This window comes from Tenrec ecaudatus, chromosome 10 (assembly GCF_050624435.1).
Source record: "Tenrec ecaudatus isolate mTenEca1 chromosome 10, mTenEca1.hap1, whole genome shotgun sequence".
NCBI lineage: Eukaryota > Metazoa > Chordata > Mammalia > Afrosoricida > Tenrecidae > Tenrec > Tenrec ecaudatus.
In genome coordinates this window covers 33,474,046-33,493,872 of record NC_134539.1, presented here as the reverse complement: position 1 = coordinate 33,493,872, position 19,827 = coordinate 33,474,046, and the positions used below count along the sequence as shown (strand labels likewise).

Here is a 19,827-nt window from a genome sequence, read left to right as displayed (position 1 = left end):
AACACTGAGGGCACTGAGAATGAGAACACGGATCTTATGAATCATATTTTTAAGACTCCGGGTTGCCTTTTGGGTGTTTTAGTCGTATCAGGATGAAGACTGAAAAGAGCACATTGTGTGCACGGTTACCGAATGCTTTCTAGTCTCCGGACGACGAGCTAAATAAAAGGAAAGTGCCGATCTGAGACCAAGGCTTCAACAAATACAATCTGTTCGCAACTTCACAGGTGGCTTGCCGCTCCTCCCCGTTGGAGGCGCTGCATCTCAGGAGAGGAATTCGACTCATTCAACGCCCAGTTGGAGATGTGAAATAGTAGACACTGAAAAACATAGGTTCTTAAACCTCTACAAGGTGTTTTTCTTCACGGTGGGCACGATGGCTAGCAGAAAGCAAGAAACTAGACTGTGTGAAGAAATTTGGTATCGTGACGTGGAGAGCTTCAATTATCGGCCAGCCAAATGATAACAGTAACTTCAAATAGTTGGATAAAAACAGACACTCATCTACCCCTGATCCCTTGAGGCCTCCTGACCCCCCACTATCATGACCCCAGTGCTGCTCCCCACCCTGGACTGGACAGGAGCATGTACATAGGTAAAGGCAAGAGATAAAGCTCACGACACACAGAACCCAGGAACAGAATGGGCATAGTGACACCAAAAGGGTAGGGGAGAGGGGAGGATAAATGGGGGCGAAGGAGCTACAGAATGCAATGAACGGCACACACCTCCCCCCATCCAGGGGGAACAACAACAAAATCCAGAGGGGAAGGGAGATTGCGGTCGGTGTGAGATATGAAAATAGTAACAATCTATAATCTATCAAGGGGCCACCGGGAGGGAAAAAAAATAAAGAGGAGCTGATCCCAAAGGCTCAATGGAAAGTAAATGTCTAGAAAAGAACAATGGAATATATGTAAGAATATGTCAGAGACAATTGATGTATGGATTGTAACAAGAGTTGTTAAGAGTCCCCAATAAAATGATCTAAAAAACCAAACAAAAAATGGAAACTCAAAGCTGGAATAAGCTGCATATGACTCAAACGGTCAGAAGTTTGTTCATGATCATCATAGAGCATGCAATCAGGTGGGAGCACCCTTACTGGCAATTAGTGCTCGGTAGGTGCCCCTGGGGCCGTTTATGTGCTTGTGGTAGACCAACGGCCGTCCCCGACTTTCCACACTTCCTAGTATCTGTGCAGGATCCTTGGTGGTTTTGTTCCCATTAACTCAGAACTTGAGCAACTTGCTTTTTAAAATGGAACACACCCACTCCTCACTTATCAACATGATGGAGATCCGAACACCAGGCTATTATGCAAAAACCAGCATCAAACGAAAAGTCATCTTCCATTACATAACTGCCAAATGTTGCTTTGCATAACTGCCAAATCATGGCCTAGCAAGTTGACACCACCGCAACCATCCGAGTCAGTGCGGCCTCCTTGCTGTTACTGCCAAACATACATGGTTAATGTACAAAATAGTTGCTGGCAGATTTTCACCATTGCTGTCAGTGAGAAATGTTGGTGAATGAGATAGTTGGTAAGGGAAGTAGGCAGAGGTCTTAGCGTACTTGAAACTGCGGCCTGAGCATCCATTTGCACGGTTCTACTTCTTCTCTTGGACACCTCCCTGGGGTCATGCCTGAGCTGGCTGCGAGGGGGATGAGAGATACACCGAGGAGAGGTGAGCTGACCTGTGGATCGCGACCCCTTTGGGGGTCCAATGACCCTTCACAGGGGTCGCCTGATTCATAACAGTAACAAAGTTACAGTTATAAAGTAGCAATGGAAATAATTGTATGGTTGGGGGTCCCCACCACATGAGGCACTGTAGGAAAGGGTCGCAGCAATAGGACAGTGGAGAACCGCTGCTCTAGCTGGTTAGAGGCATGAGCGAGACCAGTGGAACCAGCTAAGCTTGGCCCCAAGGAGAATTGCCCACTTTGAATTGAGAATTGCCCACTATAAAGCTTAATCATAATCATAGAACAGGTAACTGTTAACAATGCTCAATAAATCTTCGCTGGGTAAAATGAATGGCACATTCTCGACTCAGTCAAAGGCCGCCTGGTAGACATTTTCATAGAGTTGTGTAGAACTGCCATTTACTCTGAGCTTGCGTATTCAGCTGTCTAAAACGAAGAAGACAAATTTGAAACTATTTACAGTAGGATCTCTTAATAAGCAACACATGTTGGCTTATCCTCTAAGTCTTAGCTGCTCCGGGAAGACTCCCACATGATTCTGGTAGGGTTTCTCCTTCCAGGTTCCAAGTGTCTTGAACACACGTCAATGAACTTGCATAATAGGCTATTTGAATTTCTCTTTTCCTATAGACTAGACCAGGGTCAGCAAACTTCTGAGATGGAAGAGCCAATCCTGTCACTCACAATAATTTAAAAATAAATATATATTTACAAACAAATGACATCACCATTATCGAGATATTATCCTTTAAAATAAAAAAAATCATTTTACTGGGGGCTCGTACAACTCTTATCACAATCCATACATCCATCCATTGTGTCAGGCACATTTGTACATTTGCTGCCCTCATCATTCTTAAAACATTTGCTTTCTGCTTGAGCCCTTGGTATCAGCTCTATTTTTTCCCCTCCCTCCCCGCTCTCCCCTCTCTCATGGACCCTCATAATTTATAAATTATTATTATTTTGTCATATCTTACACTGTCCGACGTCTCCCTTCACCCACTTTTCTGTTGCCCATCCCTAGGGAGGAGGTTATATGTAGATCCTTGTGATCGGTTCCCTCTTTCCAACCCCCTCCCTCCATATCAATCCTTTCAAATTTTATAAATGAAACTGACAATTTTGTTTTGATTTTCCATTATACTTCAGAGCCACGTGCATGTAACCGAGAGCCCCCTATGGCTCACAAGCCGCTATTTGCCGGCCCCTGGACTAGATGATCTAAAGAGACCCTCTCTACAGCAGTGGTTCTCAACCTTCCTAATGCTGCGACCCTTTCATACAGTTCCTCATGTTGAGGTGACCCCTCCCCCCCATACAATTATTTTCGTTGTGACTTCATCACTGTAAGTTTGCTATGGTTATGAATAGACCACCAAAGGGGTCGCGACCCACAGGTTGAGAACCACTGTTCTATAGGGTTTCTGGGGCTGTAAATCGCTACAGGAGCAGACAGCTTTATCTTTCTCCCCAGGAGCAGCTAGTGAGTTTGACCACTGACACTGGGGGCTCCACCGGGGCTCCTTGCAGACAGTGGCTATACACATACATACATCTAGTTTAATCTTGGTTTCTGGTCATATGAATTGCACCAGTTCCGTGAACATTGAGTGAATGAACAAATGGCAGCTACAAGACGACTGAGACATAAACTCAACTCCAATAACGTGGAGTGAACATTTTAGAATTAAATTTAAAGTATTACATTTCCATATGAGATTCTTTTTAGCATTAAAAAGAGACATGTACACACAAAGTTACAAGTGCTATACTGTAGCGTGTAAATGGTTTCGCGTGGCAGTTGACTTTACGTGCACGGAGGGCGGAGGGGCAGGTCTCCAAGAAGCCGGAAATTGAGGTCACAGTTGCCAGTTGGCCAGCGTGCTGATCTGGCTCTCTGGGATGGGATGAGGGGAAAGCCGGAATGTGGTGTAAACACTCCCATCACAACTGATTCCAAGTCACAAACGGCTTGCAAAACTCCTGCTAATGATCGGCTCTCCTTAGCTGATAAGAGAGAATTCCAGCTAAGAGCTCAACAACACATGCAAATAAAACTACCAAGACAACACGGTACAACTGGGAAATTACAAGGAGCGCGGCAGTAACGTAAACGAGGCCAGCGTCGGACTAGATGGCGACAGCTGGTACCCTGTGGGAGAAGAGCGAAGGGTTTGGACGTTAAAAGCTCACTCTGGGAGCAGTGGGGACAGATCAACTAAAAACCAAACTCAGGGCTATCCAATCCAAACCAACCCGCAGTGGCCCTATAGGACAGAGCCCTATAGTACTGAGTTTCCACGCTGTCATCTTTACAGGAGCAGAGAGCCTCATTCTTCTCCTGCAGAGAGGCTGGTGGGTTTGAACAAAAGACCCTGGAAGCCCAAAACTAGCCCCCTATACAACACCAGCATTCTTGGGATAGTAGGTAAGAGGAACCATTAGAGATCAGAAATCTCCTTGGGGGCTGCTATTGCAGTAAGAAAACTAGCTATTCAGAAAGGTGTGTGAGGTACATTAGTGAGCGAACATAGTTAAGGTAGTAACGTAGGATCTGAAAGGGAGAATGACGTAATACAGTATATACTCGAGTATAAGCCAACCCGAATATCAGCCGAGGCACCTAATTTTAGCAAAAAACTGCATTAGAAATGTGCCGAAAAACTCGGCTTATATACGAGTATATACGGTCTATACATATTTAGGAGGTAAAATCTTTAGAGCTGGAGAGCCAGTTAAGAATGGGCCATGGTGAGAGAGTAAAGATTAGACAATACGTCTTGGCTTAAGTTGCTCGGTCTAAGCACACGTGTCCAGTCATGGGCCTGGAGCTTGGAGAGGTTAATAAGAGGAAGGCTAGAGTCACTTCGCTATGGGGTGGGGGGCACAAGATTGCCTAGGGGGATGGATTTGGCCACGGAGCCATGAACAAACTAGCAGCAAGGAGAGCAAGCAGGCGCCAGTTTCCTCCCCAAAGTACAAAACAAAACACGTCCAACCGCACAACACCGCCGGGGACGAGAACCCAGGGCTTGCTGCTGACCCCACCCGTACTGCAGGACCTGTTCGGTTTCGCTCTTGTTGGAGCTCATCAGCTGCAGGCAACGGCTCGGCTCTTTCCTAATACCATTCGCAAAGCCTCATGGCCAAGCTCTTCAATTCAGTCTATCTCCACTCTGCACAACAGTCAGGCTCAGCTGCCCACAGGCGAAAGGACGGAGATGTGCATCTGTAAACACTGCAGCCGGGGGATGGTGACGGGGCACTTTGCCCTGACCTAACGGGGCTGCATTTCACGACAACTCTCGGAGCTTCCTGAGCCTCAACCCGAAGCTTTTACATTAGGTCCCAGAGCAAAGCTCATTTGGTCGAACATTCAAAAGCTGACTGGGTGAGGGACATCTGCCACATCAGAAAGTCTCTTCACACGGAGCCACCGAGGCACAGATACGATCCCTGAGGCCTTGGGGACAGGCTGTGGGAACAACCTGGCTGGTGTCCACGACCCTGCCCGTCTCATCACGCAGGCGGCCCTTCCCTTTTAGGCTTCCGGGAGGAGAGCTAGAATCGAGGTTAATGTGCACAAGGAAACAATAAACCAAGCACCTTTAAAGCAGAGCCTTTGATGTGGCAGGACCCGAGGACACTTTCTGCAGCCTACACCCCCACATCCCGTCACCCATGGGCGTCCCATACAGCTGCTTCGCACTCACGACCAAGGATCTGGCAAGGGGGCGGGGAGCCCACTCTTGTCCACCTACGTTACCTCTGACAACCTTAGCCGCCGAGTGGCTGGCGTGGAACCAGGGGGAAAGGCTTTTGGGCCCTACGCCATTTGGAATTTTGAGCTCTGTGAGTGTTCAGAAAGAACCCAACTTCAACAGACACCTGCACCTGTTTGCTATGCATTCGGCTGTGTGGACGGGGCGGTGCCAACCGAATGGGAACTCATGAAGACGGATCATCCTTGGGTCTGTGGCTCCTGGGGGCTCTTTTTAATGTCCTCCGCCTGACTGGTATCTTAGCATTCTCACGGAACCAGAGTGGACCAGCAGAGCAAGGCTTGAGAATTCTGCCTCACGAGGAAACAGCGTCAAACAACGAATGGGACGGAAGGAAGCGCGGAAAGGAGGGAGAAAAATGCTACTTGTGAAAACAGAAAGAAAACCCTACAGCAAGATGTGTGAAAGGAACAGAAACGTCTGAAGACAAACCCACATCGCTCTGCATCCACGGAGCACGCAGGACACGGCGAGGCTGTTGGGCCACGGCTAAGAGAACACACAGAGAGCTGTCATTAAAGTGGGCCTCAAGGGATGCACAGTCAGGTTTCTGAATGCACAGGCTTCGCACCACCTTGATGGTGTTTTTCTGCCAGGGAGGAAAGAACATGACGATCAACCACAGAAAGTCACCATTTTAGTGGCCGGAAAATGTCGGGACGTGTGGACAAAGTCTGTACCAAAAAGAACCAGTACATGTCTCCCACCTCATGAAGAGCAGGACCTCCTTTTGTAGCGCAGTCTCAGGAAGTCACAGGACCCGTGCGGCTGCGACAGGCCAGCCTCTGTCCTGTGGTCCTCATTTCCTTCCAACCGCCGAGAAGTGTTGGTGGCTCCACGAAGGACTGGCACCACTTACCTGTAACGGCTCCCAGCTGGCCCGGCCAGGGAGCCTTGTAATGGGCCAGGGCCGAGCCCGTGCCAAAGGACCCAAGACCCAAACGGAGTGTGTCCACATACTTGACCATGGCCACCTGTCCACAGTTGATTTTGGTAGCTGTCACAGGCCAGGGCTTGGGGACTTGCAAGCAAATGCTCGTTCTCAAGTCTAGACCGGAATAAAAGCCGCAGAGTTGGACGGGGGGCTCTGCAGATGAAGTTCCCGTTCGTGGCAGAAATCCCCTCCAGAAGGGGTGACGGCTGTTAAGTCATTGCCTGCCTGAAGTACCAGGTAAGCCTTTGCTTGGCCATTTCCTGTGGCAGGAAGTTCTTTTTCTCGGAGCCTCTCCTGAAGGTCTACCTGCTGGTGTGCCAACTCAGTACCTGGCTCCCTCTTCCCAGGCCCTTGAAGGAAGCATCTTTTCGAAACTCAGCTCGCTACTGTCTTTTGGGCACTTTCTCTCCCACGGAGCTCTTGCTTTTTCACTCACGCCAGGTCCAAGGGTCACTTCCTGCCTTCCAAACCCCACTGCCATCAAGTGGCCCCGTGAGCTTCAAGGTGCCACTTTCATCAGTTCCTTTTGCATCTCAAGGGACTTTGGGACTGAAATTTACCTTTCACGACTTGCTTTAGAGAAGAATTTCAAGAAATGGTTCAGTAATGTCATTCAGGTTTCATTGCCTAGATGTCTTAATTGTTCTTGAAAATATCTTTTTGTTGAATATAGAGTTCTACGTTGATAGTTACTTCCATTCAGAACAGTTTCTGTATCACTCTACTATTTTCTGTTAATACTGTGAGATCAGTTCATGATCTTATTGAATATCATATTATCTATTTGGACCACTTTTAAGATCTCTGGTTATGCCCCCTACTGCCATCAAGTTCATGATAATGTGTGGATATATATTTTTAAATCCTGTTGAGAATTTGTTGGACTATTTTTTTTTTGGTCAGACGTCTTTAAACACTGCCTCTGCCCAATTTTTTCCTTCTTCTTCTAGGATCCCAATGAGAAGATATTCTCATTCCATCTTCCACGTCTCTTCTTTGTCTTCTCGGGCTGCCATAAACAACACACAGTGGGTGGCTTTACAGACTAGACATCTGCCCGGCTTATGGAGCCTAGAAACGCACACCAGGCCTGTGTTGATGCCTTCGAGAGTTCTCTGCGAGGATGTGTCCCATGGCTCTCTCAGCTTCTGGTGCCTGCCAGCAAGCCGTATCAGCATTTCGCTGTTGCCTAGAGATGCATCTGCGCCTGTCGTTAGACGGTGTCGTCTTTTTACATGAGACATCACTCAAAAAGAATTAGGATGATGAGAGACCCAACTCCGGGAGGACAGCATTTGACTTCACTGATAACAAGCAGAAAACTGCGTTTACAAACAAGGTCACATTCACAGGCACAGGGATGGAGGTGCCAACTTCATTTTCCAGCCCTCTTGTCCTCTGTGCTTTTTTCCGTAGCATTTTATGCAATTTTTTTTCAGTTCTATCATCCAGTTCGCTAACTTTTCTTCACTGCAAGCAATGTGTAGTAACACCCAATCACTGTACTTTATTTTTTGGAAAGTCTCTTTGGTTCTTTACCAAATAAACTTTGATTTCTTAAACATATCTAACGCTTTATATTCTACATTTATTGATTTCAATAACAAAAATGTCTTCGGGTGTGGTTTTGTTCACTATTTCTGTTGGCTCTTGCTTTCTGGTAAATTTTATACCGTCTTCACTGGGTGCTGCTAATTCTGCTCAGAACTCGAGTGTGGAAGCCTGGAGAAGCCTGGTAAGAAGACTAGTTTGTGTCTGCTCTCCTTCGTTTCCCGAGGAGCCCGACCAATTCAGAACAAGTTGAGATAAATTCACAGCTTGAGGTTTTCGGAACAGTAGCTGAGCCTGGAGTCGGGCCAGTTTGTAGTTACGAACGCCCAGTGGCGAGGACACGGCCATGTCAGAGGAGCACTTTCCTAGCAGGCCTCCGAGGAAGACCTGGGAGTACCTCCATCACCCAAGCACTGAGCCCGGTGTTCCTTGGGGCCCGCATTTCCTGGTGAGAAGAGGGAGCTTCAATTAGATCTCTCACCTTACTCTGGACTGAGCTGTGTCTTCTGACTTCCGAAGCCACGGCGCTACAAGGTGGTGAAATCCTGCCAGCAAAGTCCCTCACGGCCCAGGCCTCCGTTTACGGTCTGCCTGCCTCACCGGGCCCTGCTTTCACTTAGTCTTTGGCCCAAACATTGTTCCTTTCCAACAAATTAATCCAGCATTTGAATTGCTTCCGCAGGAGAGTGGGTCCAGGTACCAAGTCCACCCTATTTCAGAACGAGACGTCTCAAACAGCATCGCAAGCTTAGCGCAACAGTAAATGTACACCAGGGAGCCCCTAGGTTCAAGGCTTAGCATGGCTTCTCTCTCTGCAAATACCCTTTATATTCAACCCGACATAACACATTCATTCTGTGGAGTGGATTCTGCCTTCAAATCTCTTATTTCTCCTTTAATACTTGACCCTATTGTTATCACCCTACCTCTTTTAAACTAAGCCAGAGAAGGCTGTGGGGGCACTGTAGGCCTGAACAGAACTAGGAATTTCAGCTTTCTAAAATTCTGAATTTGGTATTTGTTTTTTTTTAATAAAAGTGGTTCATTTTATTAGTCCCACCAGTTCTTTCCAGGTATTGGTTTACAAATAATACAACACGACAGCTCTGCATTTTGTACAAGGTTACTTTGAAGCGTCTTCTTACTTTTGGGTGGTTTCCTTGCCTTATTAGGGTTTGGAATTAATTTCTTTATTTTCAGGGTTGTAATACTACGGCAGGAGCCTGCTGACCTTCAACTAGCTTCCTCTTATGTGATGAGAGGTTTTCAAATGAAGTTTCCATGATCTCTTTCTCGGGCCTTTCTGAATTTGGTATTTGTTATGTGGGTCTCCCATTACAAAATCTTCTTCTTCTTCCCTTTCTTTAATAATGGGTGGAACCTCACAAGACCATTTTCCCAGGATCTGACTCGACTTTGCCAATCAAACAATAAACTTCAGTTCCCAGCGGGACTATCATTTATTTTCCGACTGCACAACCCACGCGCGCCTCTGCGCGCGGGCCTGGGGTCCGTAGCGTTCTCGTTCCTAGCTACCATGCTCTCCTGTGCAGCTTTCCCCGAAACCTCCCAACACGGCCCTTTGACTTCTCCAGCCCTCTGTGTGCAGCATATATACCCTATCAACTAGACTTCAAAGACAAAATTCTTTAGTACTGAAACAATTCAATTTTGTATTACATTTTTTAGTATTAGAATATTTCATTAGGTTCTAAGTAAATTAATTATAATTCTAACCTAGGCTTGACTCCAAAGTTTGTGCTTGTGTTGTACAATAAATACAGCTCCCTCTCAGTATCATCAATAAACACGTGCCGATTTGTATAACAAGGAACTCAGACTCCATCAGATAATACTTCAGATGGAACTGGCTTAGCTTAGCTTGGTTAGAAAGAAACAGAATCATAGATGACATTAAAACTTTAGCCATGTAAGTAAATTTCTTAGGAAATTCTGTCCAAAGAGACTTAGCAGCAGCTTTACAGCAAAGAAAGATCAACATGAAGCCAGGCCTACAGCCACAGAGCAGATTCTGACCCCTAGTGATGCTCTGCAGGGTTTCCGAGGTTGCACATCTCTCTCGGAGCACAAGATGGTGGGTTTGAACAGTCCACCTATCCAACATCACCTCTCGGGCTTCTTACACACCAGCACCTCCCAGTTCCGTGCTTATTCTCTGAATCGCCAATCAAAGCACACGAAACCGGCCTCTCGGATGGCTTTACCCCAACAGAAGTTCACCTGGGGACCACTCTAAGGTTCAGGGAAAAGTACTAAAAGCTGGGTTTCCCAACTCTTTCCGCAGTCATGGATAATAAGTCAAATACATGCTGCCACATGTATTCTAGCAAACAGCATCTCTAGACTCTAGTCAGTAACTGGGACATGCAGGGTCTACGTGGCTTCTATAAGGTAGAACCTATTTCTTTTCTTGTCTGTCTTTTTATTTCTAAACAAAGAAAAATCACATCGAGTCTTGAATCATTTGTGAGCCAGTTTTTAATAGAAAAATAAAGGAACTCTCTTGGGATGTAGTTATTTGGGAAACAGATGCTTAGTCCTAGACCAAATGAAGGCAGGCAAACCAGGAAACGTAAACGACTCATAGTATTTCCATCACAGGACAGTTTTTGTCTCTCTTACCTCTCCTGTCCGTCCGTCATCAACACAGACTGGCAGACTTCCTAGGGCAATGGAGAAATCCAGAAAGGGAAGGAAGCGCGCGGAAGTGGGGGGACAGGCTAGAGGAGGTGGGCAGTGTCAGGCATCAGGTAGGAGAAAAGGAATTGTCGCAGGTAGCCACTTTGGTCAAGAGGAACTACCACGGTCATTTCAAAGCTAGAGAGCGGAAAAGGGAAAAAAGGAAGATTTTTAACTTCTTTATAGCAAGGCCCCTCTCAGTAAGAAAGAAGAGAGCTGCAGTTATTTGGAAAACTTGGCTTCAGAGCAAAGTATGTAGTTTAGCAAATAGATACAGTAGCACACCATACAACAGAACAATTGATAAACAAGATTTTCTCCTTAAAAATGCTAATAGAGGTATTATCATCAGGCTTTGGGAAAAGGACATGAGCAAACAAACAAACAAAAAACCCACCAGAACTATAATCTAAGAGGTAGTTAAAAGAACTGCTTCTCTCTTCTCCAAGAGAAGACAGACTATTAAATCTCAATGACTGTATATAAAAAAGATGGGGAAAAAGGATGAATGAAGCATATGCCTTTAAGTATCCTTACATGCTATGAAAAATGTCAATACGGTCGTATTTAATAACAGTTCTAGAAATTGAATTGTTATTTAGATGGATGGGCTTTTCCCAATTCAGGGACAATCCTCTGCACCTATTTGTATGGTGTGGAAACCTCTCTACCCCCACCGAACGCCCCTCCCCATCTAGACGGTGCCTGAAATTCTACCGCTGGGAGGAGGCCTCAGGTTCACCAGAGCCCTAGCCATTTTGTATTTTCATTGAAATGCACGATACTAGGAATGCCTAAAGCTACTCACGCCAGAAATGCTGACTGTGTTTCTGATTACTTTTTTTCATAATGAAGGTGTTTGATATAAATAGATACCGGATGGATCAAGGGGCATTCAAAAGGAGCAATAAAAAGATACGGAACCTAAGAAAAACATGATCAGTTTCACAATCCGGGGATAACCGTTTCTTTTAATATAAAAGCCTTACAGGCTAAGTCCTCTGTATATAAGGTTTAGGCATTTCTTTCAAGTTAATGCTTAATTTCAATAAAAAAATCTACTACAGTCACAATGTTTCCAAATAAGGCAAACGGTATTTTTATCAAGGTTAAACTTTCTGTAAGGTGTAAGGCAGTTTAGAAAAGAATGAATTCATTTAAAAAACTTTAAGTGGCTTTATAAATTGATAACAGTTGAATCATATATCCAATTTATTAAATAAAATGCATACCTCATGTTCTTTTCTGCAAACTTTGGAAATATCATTCTTTGAAGATGCCTAAAAGCCAACAAATCTTTCCATTAATATATTATTCACAGTATTCAAAACAAGACAAGAAAGAACACAAATAAAGCATGTATTAATTGCTGATACAGAATTCTTTATCTCGCCAAGGAAAACCTTAAGCTAAAGTATTTAAAAGCTCATGAGAGCCACGGTTCTCATGCAGTCTCTTGAAGACGGACCTCCCCCAGGATGGGCCAGTGCGCAAGAACTTCACACTAGCCTCTGGCTGGAATCTCACGGGTCCTTCTGTGATTTCAGAAGCGGGCTGACTTTGAAGGAGATGGAAATCAGAGGGCTTTTTTTTAGCCGAGTCCAACTCGGTGGCAAACGTTCTTGTGAAGCTCTGCCAGGACCCTCACACTTTGCTTTTTCTTTGACCCGGCGGGTCTGAGCTTTCATGTTGGACTCACTGAGCTTCTTCAGAAGAGTGGATGGAGAACTAAAAAGGGGCAGGCGATTAACTGGGGTTTTCATATAAAGTCCCTCAGGAAGTTGAAGACATCTTCATCTCCTGGGCAGATGAGGACAGGGCGCCCGGAGAAATAGCCCACACGCTATTTACCACACTGAAACAGCCACTTCCGGTGTAACACAGGGCACAGCAAATCTGCCTCGGGGCGCTTTCTTCCAAATGGCGACAATCCCGCTTAGAAATGCGCTTTCAGCACCTCCGTCCAGCACACGGGCCTGTGCAGTTCAGAACGGGCCCAATGGTAAGGGAGGGAGGGAGCGAGCAGAACGGGCAAGCAGCTGGTGGCTTGTTCATGGCCGTGCAAATCCTCCACAACCCAGCTCATCCCTGGGCCTGGGGGAGAGGCTCAGGCGGTTATGCTGCGTGCTGCCCAGGCTGCAGGACTTTCCCGTCCAGAGACCAGTCCCAAGAAGAAACTAAGCTAGTGTCAAGCCTACCTAAATAATCCTTTCTGACTTCCAGTGAAGCCTGCCCTCCTCACTTGGGGTTCGAGGAGCCGGGAGGGCCTTTCCCCAGAGCACACGGAGCAGTGCTCTGGAAACATAGGCAGTGAGGAAGAAAGCGGGAGCCTAGCCTGGTGTGGGCCCGAGACGTACCAACTCGACACAGATGTCAAAACCCGCTGCAGGAGCCATGCTCACCTGCGAAGCAGAAGCAGAGGAGGCGGGATAGAAGAACATGCATCGGGAAGACTCCCGATGAAAGAGAGCGGGGAGGATGACATGAAAATAAGGCAACTATGCCAGCTGCGGTCACCCGGATGCAGGCTAAGTGTGTGTGCCCACCCGCTGGGGGCCACTCGCCATCGACTTGGCATGCCCAGGGGCAAAGTACAGAGGGTCCCGAGTTCCTAGACCAGTCTTCCTTTGCGTGGCAGAGAGGAGGAAAGACAAAGAAGTGATGGGAGAAGGCAGGGTCTTACATGCAGTAGCCACAGCTAAACCAGCAGCAGGGCTGAAGGGAGATAGAGTCTGTGCAAGAAGTGCCCAGGCTGCAGGGCCGGGGTCGCCTTGCCGAAGCGAAGAATGCGCTGGGCAAGGCTTAGGGCATGCACGGCCTACAATCCCACCTGCATCCTCTCTCGTGAGCCTGACTGCCCAGCGTTACCTGCTTGCATGCCTGTCGACACTCCGAGGCAATAGACAGTTCACAGCAGCCTAAGCCAACCCAGCTGTCAGACTTCTTAAACACACCTTAAAAACAAAATGTCCAAATGTGGGTCATAAGCACCGACAAACACAAACAGCATGCCAAATGGGTTCACGGCGACCGCGAGAAGTCGAGGCAGGTGTCCACAGGGTAAGTGGCTCACGCAGCAGGATCTCAAACTCCGGAGCCCTTCCTCCTTGGTGGCCTGACGGGTTAGGCGTTGGGCCGCTAACCACCAAGTCGGCGGTTCAAGCCCATCAGGTGCCCTGTCAAGACTTAGAGAAGACCCCATGTGGGGGTGCTACGCGTCCAAACCGACCCAAGGCAGCGGCCTTCCCCATTAGGTCCCTTGTTTGTTTTCTCCCCTCCTCCTGTCCACCCTGACTCTGGGCGGTCACACTCACTTCAGGGGCGGTCATGTCTTCGTCAGAGGACACACGGGGCAAGGGAAGCGCGGGAGAGGGCTTCCTCAGCTCCACACGGAAGCACAGGCAGAGGTTCCAATTTAACGGAACGAGCAGGCAAACAAACGAAACGCAAGGATGACTGTGTTCCAAATATGAATACCAAATGGACAGGTATCGACAGTGAACACCAAGATCTTATTTAAAAAGAGAAACTTAGCGAACGAAACAAGGAGTGTTTTCTGTGAACTGGGTTCGGCTCTGATGGGTGAACTGGATCAAGACGCCAGAGGACCATTCTGGTTCAAAGTATGCGCAGCAGTGATTTTCCCAACAAAACCATGGCTTCGCTGAGAGATGATACAATTATCACACATATTCTAATGTAGCTTCTGGATGCCTTGTGCAATCATAAATGTCAGTGGGGCTCCTGGGCATCGATGAGGAGACACAGTATGGAACTGTGAAGAGCAAGAGACTTAAGCTTAGAGACGCTGCACATTCTCCTTACGTGCTTTACAAAGAGCTCGCTGCTGGCTTCCCATAAAACACAGGGATCTGCAGATCCCCTACTGACGTATAACAACATCCCAGGGATTCTCAGTGGCATAGGGAACCAAGTTCTCCAGGTGAAACTAGCACCGGGTCCCTCTGCTGAAAACCCCAACAAGCAAAGAGCAGACAAATGGCACACAGACAAAGCCTCAAATGTAACTGTAAACCGCCCAGACAGAACCACCCCAGCGGTGAAGACAGCTTAAAAATGGTTCAAAGGATAAGCTGCTATGTTCCTGGGTGCTATAGGTCTACAGGCTCGGGGGCCTCTCAGGAAACAGAACATCTTTACCAAGCATTTCCACTCAGTGAGCCACTACTACAAGGCACTAGGTTCCATGTAGGCTAGGGAATGGATAACCCGCCTGTACTCTGTCCCATTGTGGGGGTCACAGTGTGCAGTGATGGCATGTAAGAGAGAGATGCTAGGTAACTAAGCAGAGGGACAACTAGAAGAAGGGACAAGCAGGTGGGACATGCCAGGAAGACAAATAGACCACTTTGTTTGAAGTGCAAACTTTAAACAGTGTGACAAGCCCTTAGAATTCAGGCACACAGCCCCATCCTTTCTTCAAGGGTGTCGCTTTAACGAAGGCTGGTGAACGACCTTCAACAGCAGGCTCGGGGTCTGGGCTTTGGTCTGGTGCCACTAACACAAGGGGCAGCTGGGAGTCTGGTCTGGGATTTGTCTACTTCAGATGCCACCTGGATGCAGCGTCCCATGGAGAGAGAGCTGGACAGAAGTCAGGGGACATGGTCTGGATCAAAGAGTGACCTTCCTTCTCGGAGGTAACTTGTTAATGGTTTTGGAAGCAGAGAAGCAGAGAGAGAATGGATAGAGTAAGGCACGTAGGGACAAGGCACACAGAAACAATCCGCCCCGAAGGGGCCAAGAGGAGAAATGTAAGGTCACAGGGAGGGAGGCGCTCACAGCCTCAAGAGTGGCAGGAAAGTGGGAACGAGTAAGTCCTAAGAAAAGCCGTAAGACATAGAGTCCAAGAGAACTCGGTGGTGTTTCAAGGAGAGGCTGCAGGAGAATGCCAGAAGTGGCGAAGGCACCACGGCCAGGGCTTCGCGAGTGGGGATGAAGCGCACGCCTGACAACCTCGGGGGCCCAAGGAAGGAGACGACAGAAACACCCCAGCGCACGCTGGGGTACAGCACCTCTGATACAGATTTTGCGATCACAAAATAGGTTTTTAAAAATCAAGTGCTAAACATTCAACTGTTATTGCTTACCTGGCAAAGATGAATTCATACAACTCCAAATTTCAACCTAAAATAGAAATCGCCAAGAGTTTTATGTCAGTCACCAATTCCTAAACGTACCGGTTAACTTCTAGAGAAGTGGCGTGTAGCTTAGCTGACGTGTGGCTGTGTTTACAGTGAGGGTCTCGGAGTATGCACACAGGGGGTGTGGAGTGGAGATACAGAAAGAGAGTTGGTTCCTTTCCATTCTTGAGTCCCGAGGAGAGGCCGGTCACTCAGGGTGCTTCTTGGAAGCTCAGTTTCCAAGGATGCAGACCAAAGCACCCGAGCTGTTTGCTGACCAGCCTCCTGCTTTGGGCCTGCTCTCCCCCGCCTTCCCCGTGCCAATCAACCTCTCAGAAGAGGCTCTCTCAGGCAAGGTCAGATTTTCTTAGCCTAAGAAACTGAGGACATGTCCAACATGTGCCCAAGTGTTTGAGCCCTTTTAGGTTCCACGGTGCACACTAACAAGGGAGGTATCTATCTCACTGCCATCACTGTGTCAATGCAGACGCATAGCGACCCCACTGTGGGGTTTCAGTCGGTGACTGCTCAAGGAGCAGAAAGCCCAGTGTCTGGAGCGGCTGGTGGTTTGGAACTGCCGACAGGCGGATCGCAGCCCAGTGAGTAACCACTACATCACCAGGGCTCCGTAATACATCTGTAGTACGAAGGTCAGAGGGAAGCCACACATATCCCAAATACAACTTCTCAAGTTCAAAGTAAATGTAAGGTTTAGTTATCATAATTTCATAAAATTGGTCACAATATAATAAACATTAAACCCCCAAACTCCAGATAAAATATTACAATGAAACTTAAAGCCTGAAATACATTTATGTCTGTTTGCTCCTAGATCGCAGAATAGATAATAAAGATGAAAAACTTCAGTCTATTTAGCAATTTTTGTTAAGATCTTTAAAAAATATCCAGTTAAATTTTATTTTGACCACAAGCCCCCAACCCAAAACATTTCAAACCCTGTTAGATGTCTAAGTAACTTAGTAGGTGGCTCATTTAGACAAAGGCTCCCGCAGTAGAACTACATGAGACCTACCATTGTTTCAGGACAGTAATCTGGGGCTCGCTGCAGCAGATGTTTTAAACGGGAGTCACTTTTTGAAGAGAAAATCTATATAAAAAAATGGCAGCATTGTTTTAGAGAAAAGATAAGGCTCACGATCCTTTATATATATAGTCGGGTACATAATCAAGTTCAAATACAGTAAATGCAGACCCTTTCCTAACGATCTAAAATGAGAAAACCAAGCTACCAACTTGTTAGAGAGGAGAGAGAGCAAGCGAGAGAGAGAGAGAGAGAGAGAGAGAGAGAGAGAGAGAGAGAGAGAGAGAGAGAGAGAGAGAGAGAGAATAGATAAATGTATCCATAAATTGCTCTTCATCATCTAATTATATGGAAAATTGACTAAACCCTTGATATTGGCAAAGAACACAGAACAATAGTATATTTCTTCTCCAAAAATAACAGACACAAGCTATTTTTTGCTACGGCGACTAGGTTCACTTACCAGGCTAAATGGCTCACTTCCAAATAGGACTTTAATTAATACAATCACAATTTGGAACCTTAGAAAATTATAACCCTCTACGTACATCCGACAGACCTTCACTGTAACCTGCAAATAGTCGAGATTATACCATCCGTGAATGCTAAGGGTAAGAAAAAAGGATTTGTTTCCAGTTAGTTTATCTAATAATCATTTTTCATCCAAATTGCCTCCAAGAATGAGGAACTGAGAAGAGCACTAAGACGGACAATCTGCAACCCGGGTAGTGGCACGGTGGGTTAAGCCACCGACCGTTTGCCACAAGGTCGGGGGCTCAGCCCGCCAGCTGCTCCTCGGGAGGAGGTGAGGCTGGTGCTCCGTCACAACCTACGGACTTGTTCTGTCTGTCCTAGAGTCGACTCGAAGGCACTGGGTTTAATGAATTAATGCATTTAGAGAACTGTCAGCAATGGCTACTAATACTAGAAAAAGACACAATGCCACTCATGAGAAAGACCTGCCCAACTGGACACATTTTACCTGAATCTAACCAGGTCTCTGGATCTAATAGTGTTACCAGTCATGTGTGCTTAAATTTAAATCCATTAAAATTAAGTTAAAAATTCAGTTCCTCTGCCTCTTTGGTCACATTTCAATAGACACACCTGCCTGGCAGCTCCCATACCGACAGTCCAGGCACAGGGCCGTCACTGTGCAGTGCTGTGCTGGGCAGGTGGGCTCTACGTCTCAGTACCGAGTGCCAGGGAACACAGAGGAGAAAGGAATGGGATAAATGACACCACAGGCTGCAAACAGGGAGACTCAGAAATGATACAAGATACACAATCAGATTTCTTCATCGAATGGCAAGAAAGGGTCTCCAGACCAAACTTAAAAGGCATATAGCCAATTAGAATGCACATACTCCACTTGCATCTTGATTAAAACTAACAATTAAGAAATTTGAACAATGATCAGTTGTCGAACATTACATTTTCTAAGGAGTGATAATAGTACTGCAACTTTAAAAACGAGCCCTTATAATTTATAATTATAATTATACATAATACCAATTAAACCAACTGTGTTACCATTGTGTCAATTCAGACTCACGGTGATTGCTGCATCGGGCCACTGTCGGGTCATCAGTTCAAAACCACTAGCCACTTCACAAGAGAAAGATGAGGCTTTCTACTCCCTTAAAGAGTTACAGTCTCAGAAAAACTCCCAAGAGCAGTTGGCTCTGAGTAGGAACCATAGGGTGTCTCTGAGTAGGAACCAACTTGATGGCAGTGAGCTTGATCTTACTCGTTACAAAGCTGCCTATCACACCTCCTTCTGCAGAGCAGCTAATGGGCTCGAAACACTGACTTTGAGGTTGGCAGTCCAATGCTGAACCACCGTGCCATGAAACCCCAAACCAAGTTCACTGACACTGAGGCCATTCAGAAGGACCCAATCCAGGGTTTTCAAAATGGTGCATCTTTTTTTTTTTAAAGTTCATTTTATTGGTGGCTCTTACAGCTCTTATAACAATCCATATATCCATGTGTCAAGCATATTTGTACATAGGTTGTCATGATTATTTTCTGAACATTTACTTTCTGTTTTGAGCCCTTGGTATCAGCTCCTCTTTTCTCCCTCCTCCCCCTACCCTCCCACCCTTGTGAACCCTTGTTAAATGATAAATTATTATTATTTTCATATCTTACACTCAGCCCTGTCTTCCTTTACCCATGGTTATGTGTCCTTCCTTCTCTCTCCTCCAATCTTCCCTGTCCCCTCCTGGTATTGCTATTCCCATTTCTGTTCCTGAAGGGTTTCTCTGACCTGGATTCCATGTGTACCTGTACACATGCTCCTGTCTAGCCAGAACTGAAAGGTAGGACTGGGGTCATGATAGCGGGGGGCGGGGAGGGGGTAAGGTAGCCTCAAAGAACCAGAGGAGTATTGTGTGTTTCATCGGTGCTACACTGCACTGAGAATGGTAAATCTTTATGGGAGCTGACAGCCTCATCCTTCTCCCATGGAGTAGCTGGTGGATTTGAACCACCGACCTAAAGGCTAGCAGCGCAACCAACGTCTGATCCTCAGCACCTCGAGGGCCCCTTGTCATGCCACCAGGGTGCCTTAATTTAGCATACAAGCTAAAAGCACATAAATCCAACATCTGCCTGTTATTAAAACTTTTTAGACATAACCAAACAGACCTGGAGGAGTCTGGGGCTCAGGACCATGGTTGAGGGTGGGGGCGGGGGACACCAAGGTCAACTGGAGTAACCCAGTCCACAAACACAGCGTGCTACAGCCTGCTCTGTTGAGTGCAAACTGAGGCCCAAAGAGCTTGTGCACGGCCACGGACAGTGCACCTGGTGGCTTTTTCCACAGAACTCGAGTTTGCAGCTCTATTGTAAATTTGCAGACAACTTAATTTGCAATAGCAATTGCCAACTGCACCATGTCACTGAATTCTCTAGCAGCTACCTCGGCAAACTGAATCATTGTCATAGCTTATCATT

General features: G+C 46.6%; 1 protein-coding gene across 1 annotated transcript in view; it reads right to left on the bottom strand.

Moving 5' to 3' along the window:
* RECK (reversion inducing cysteine rich protein with kazal motifs) overlaps positions 1-19,827 on the bottom strand; it is a 74,301-nt gene that overhangs the window by 41,711 nt on the left and 12,763 nt on the right. Inside the window, exons 3-6 of the mRNA XM_075560133.1 lie at positions 16,858-16,932; positions 15,792-15,828; positions 13,552-13,637; positions 11,916-11,963 (exon numbers count right to left, since the gene is read on the bottom strand). Coding sequence (XP_075416248.1) covers positions 11,916-11,963; positions 13,552-13,637; positions 15,792-15,828; positions 16,858-16,932 — 246 coding nt within the window. The remainder of the gene's footprint in view (positions 1-11,915; positions 11,964-13,551; positions 13,638-15,791; positions 15,829-16,857; positions 16,933-19,827) is intronic.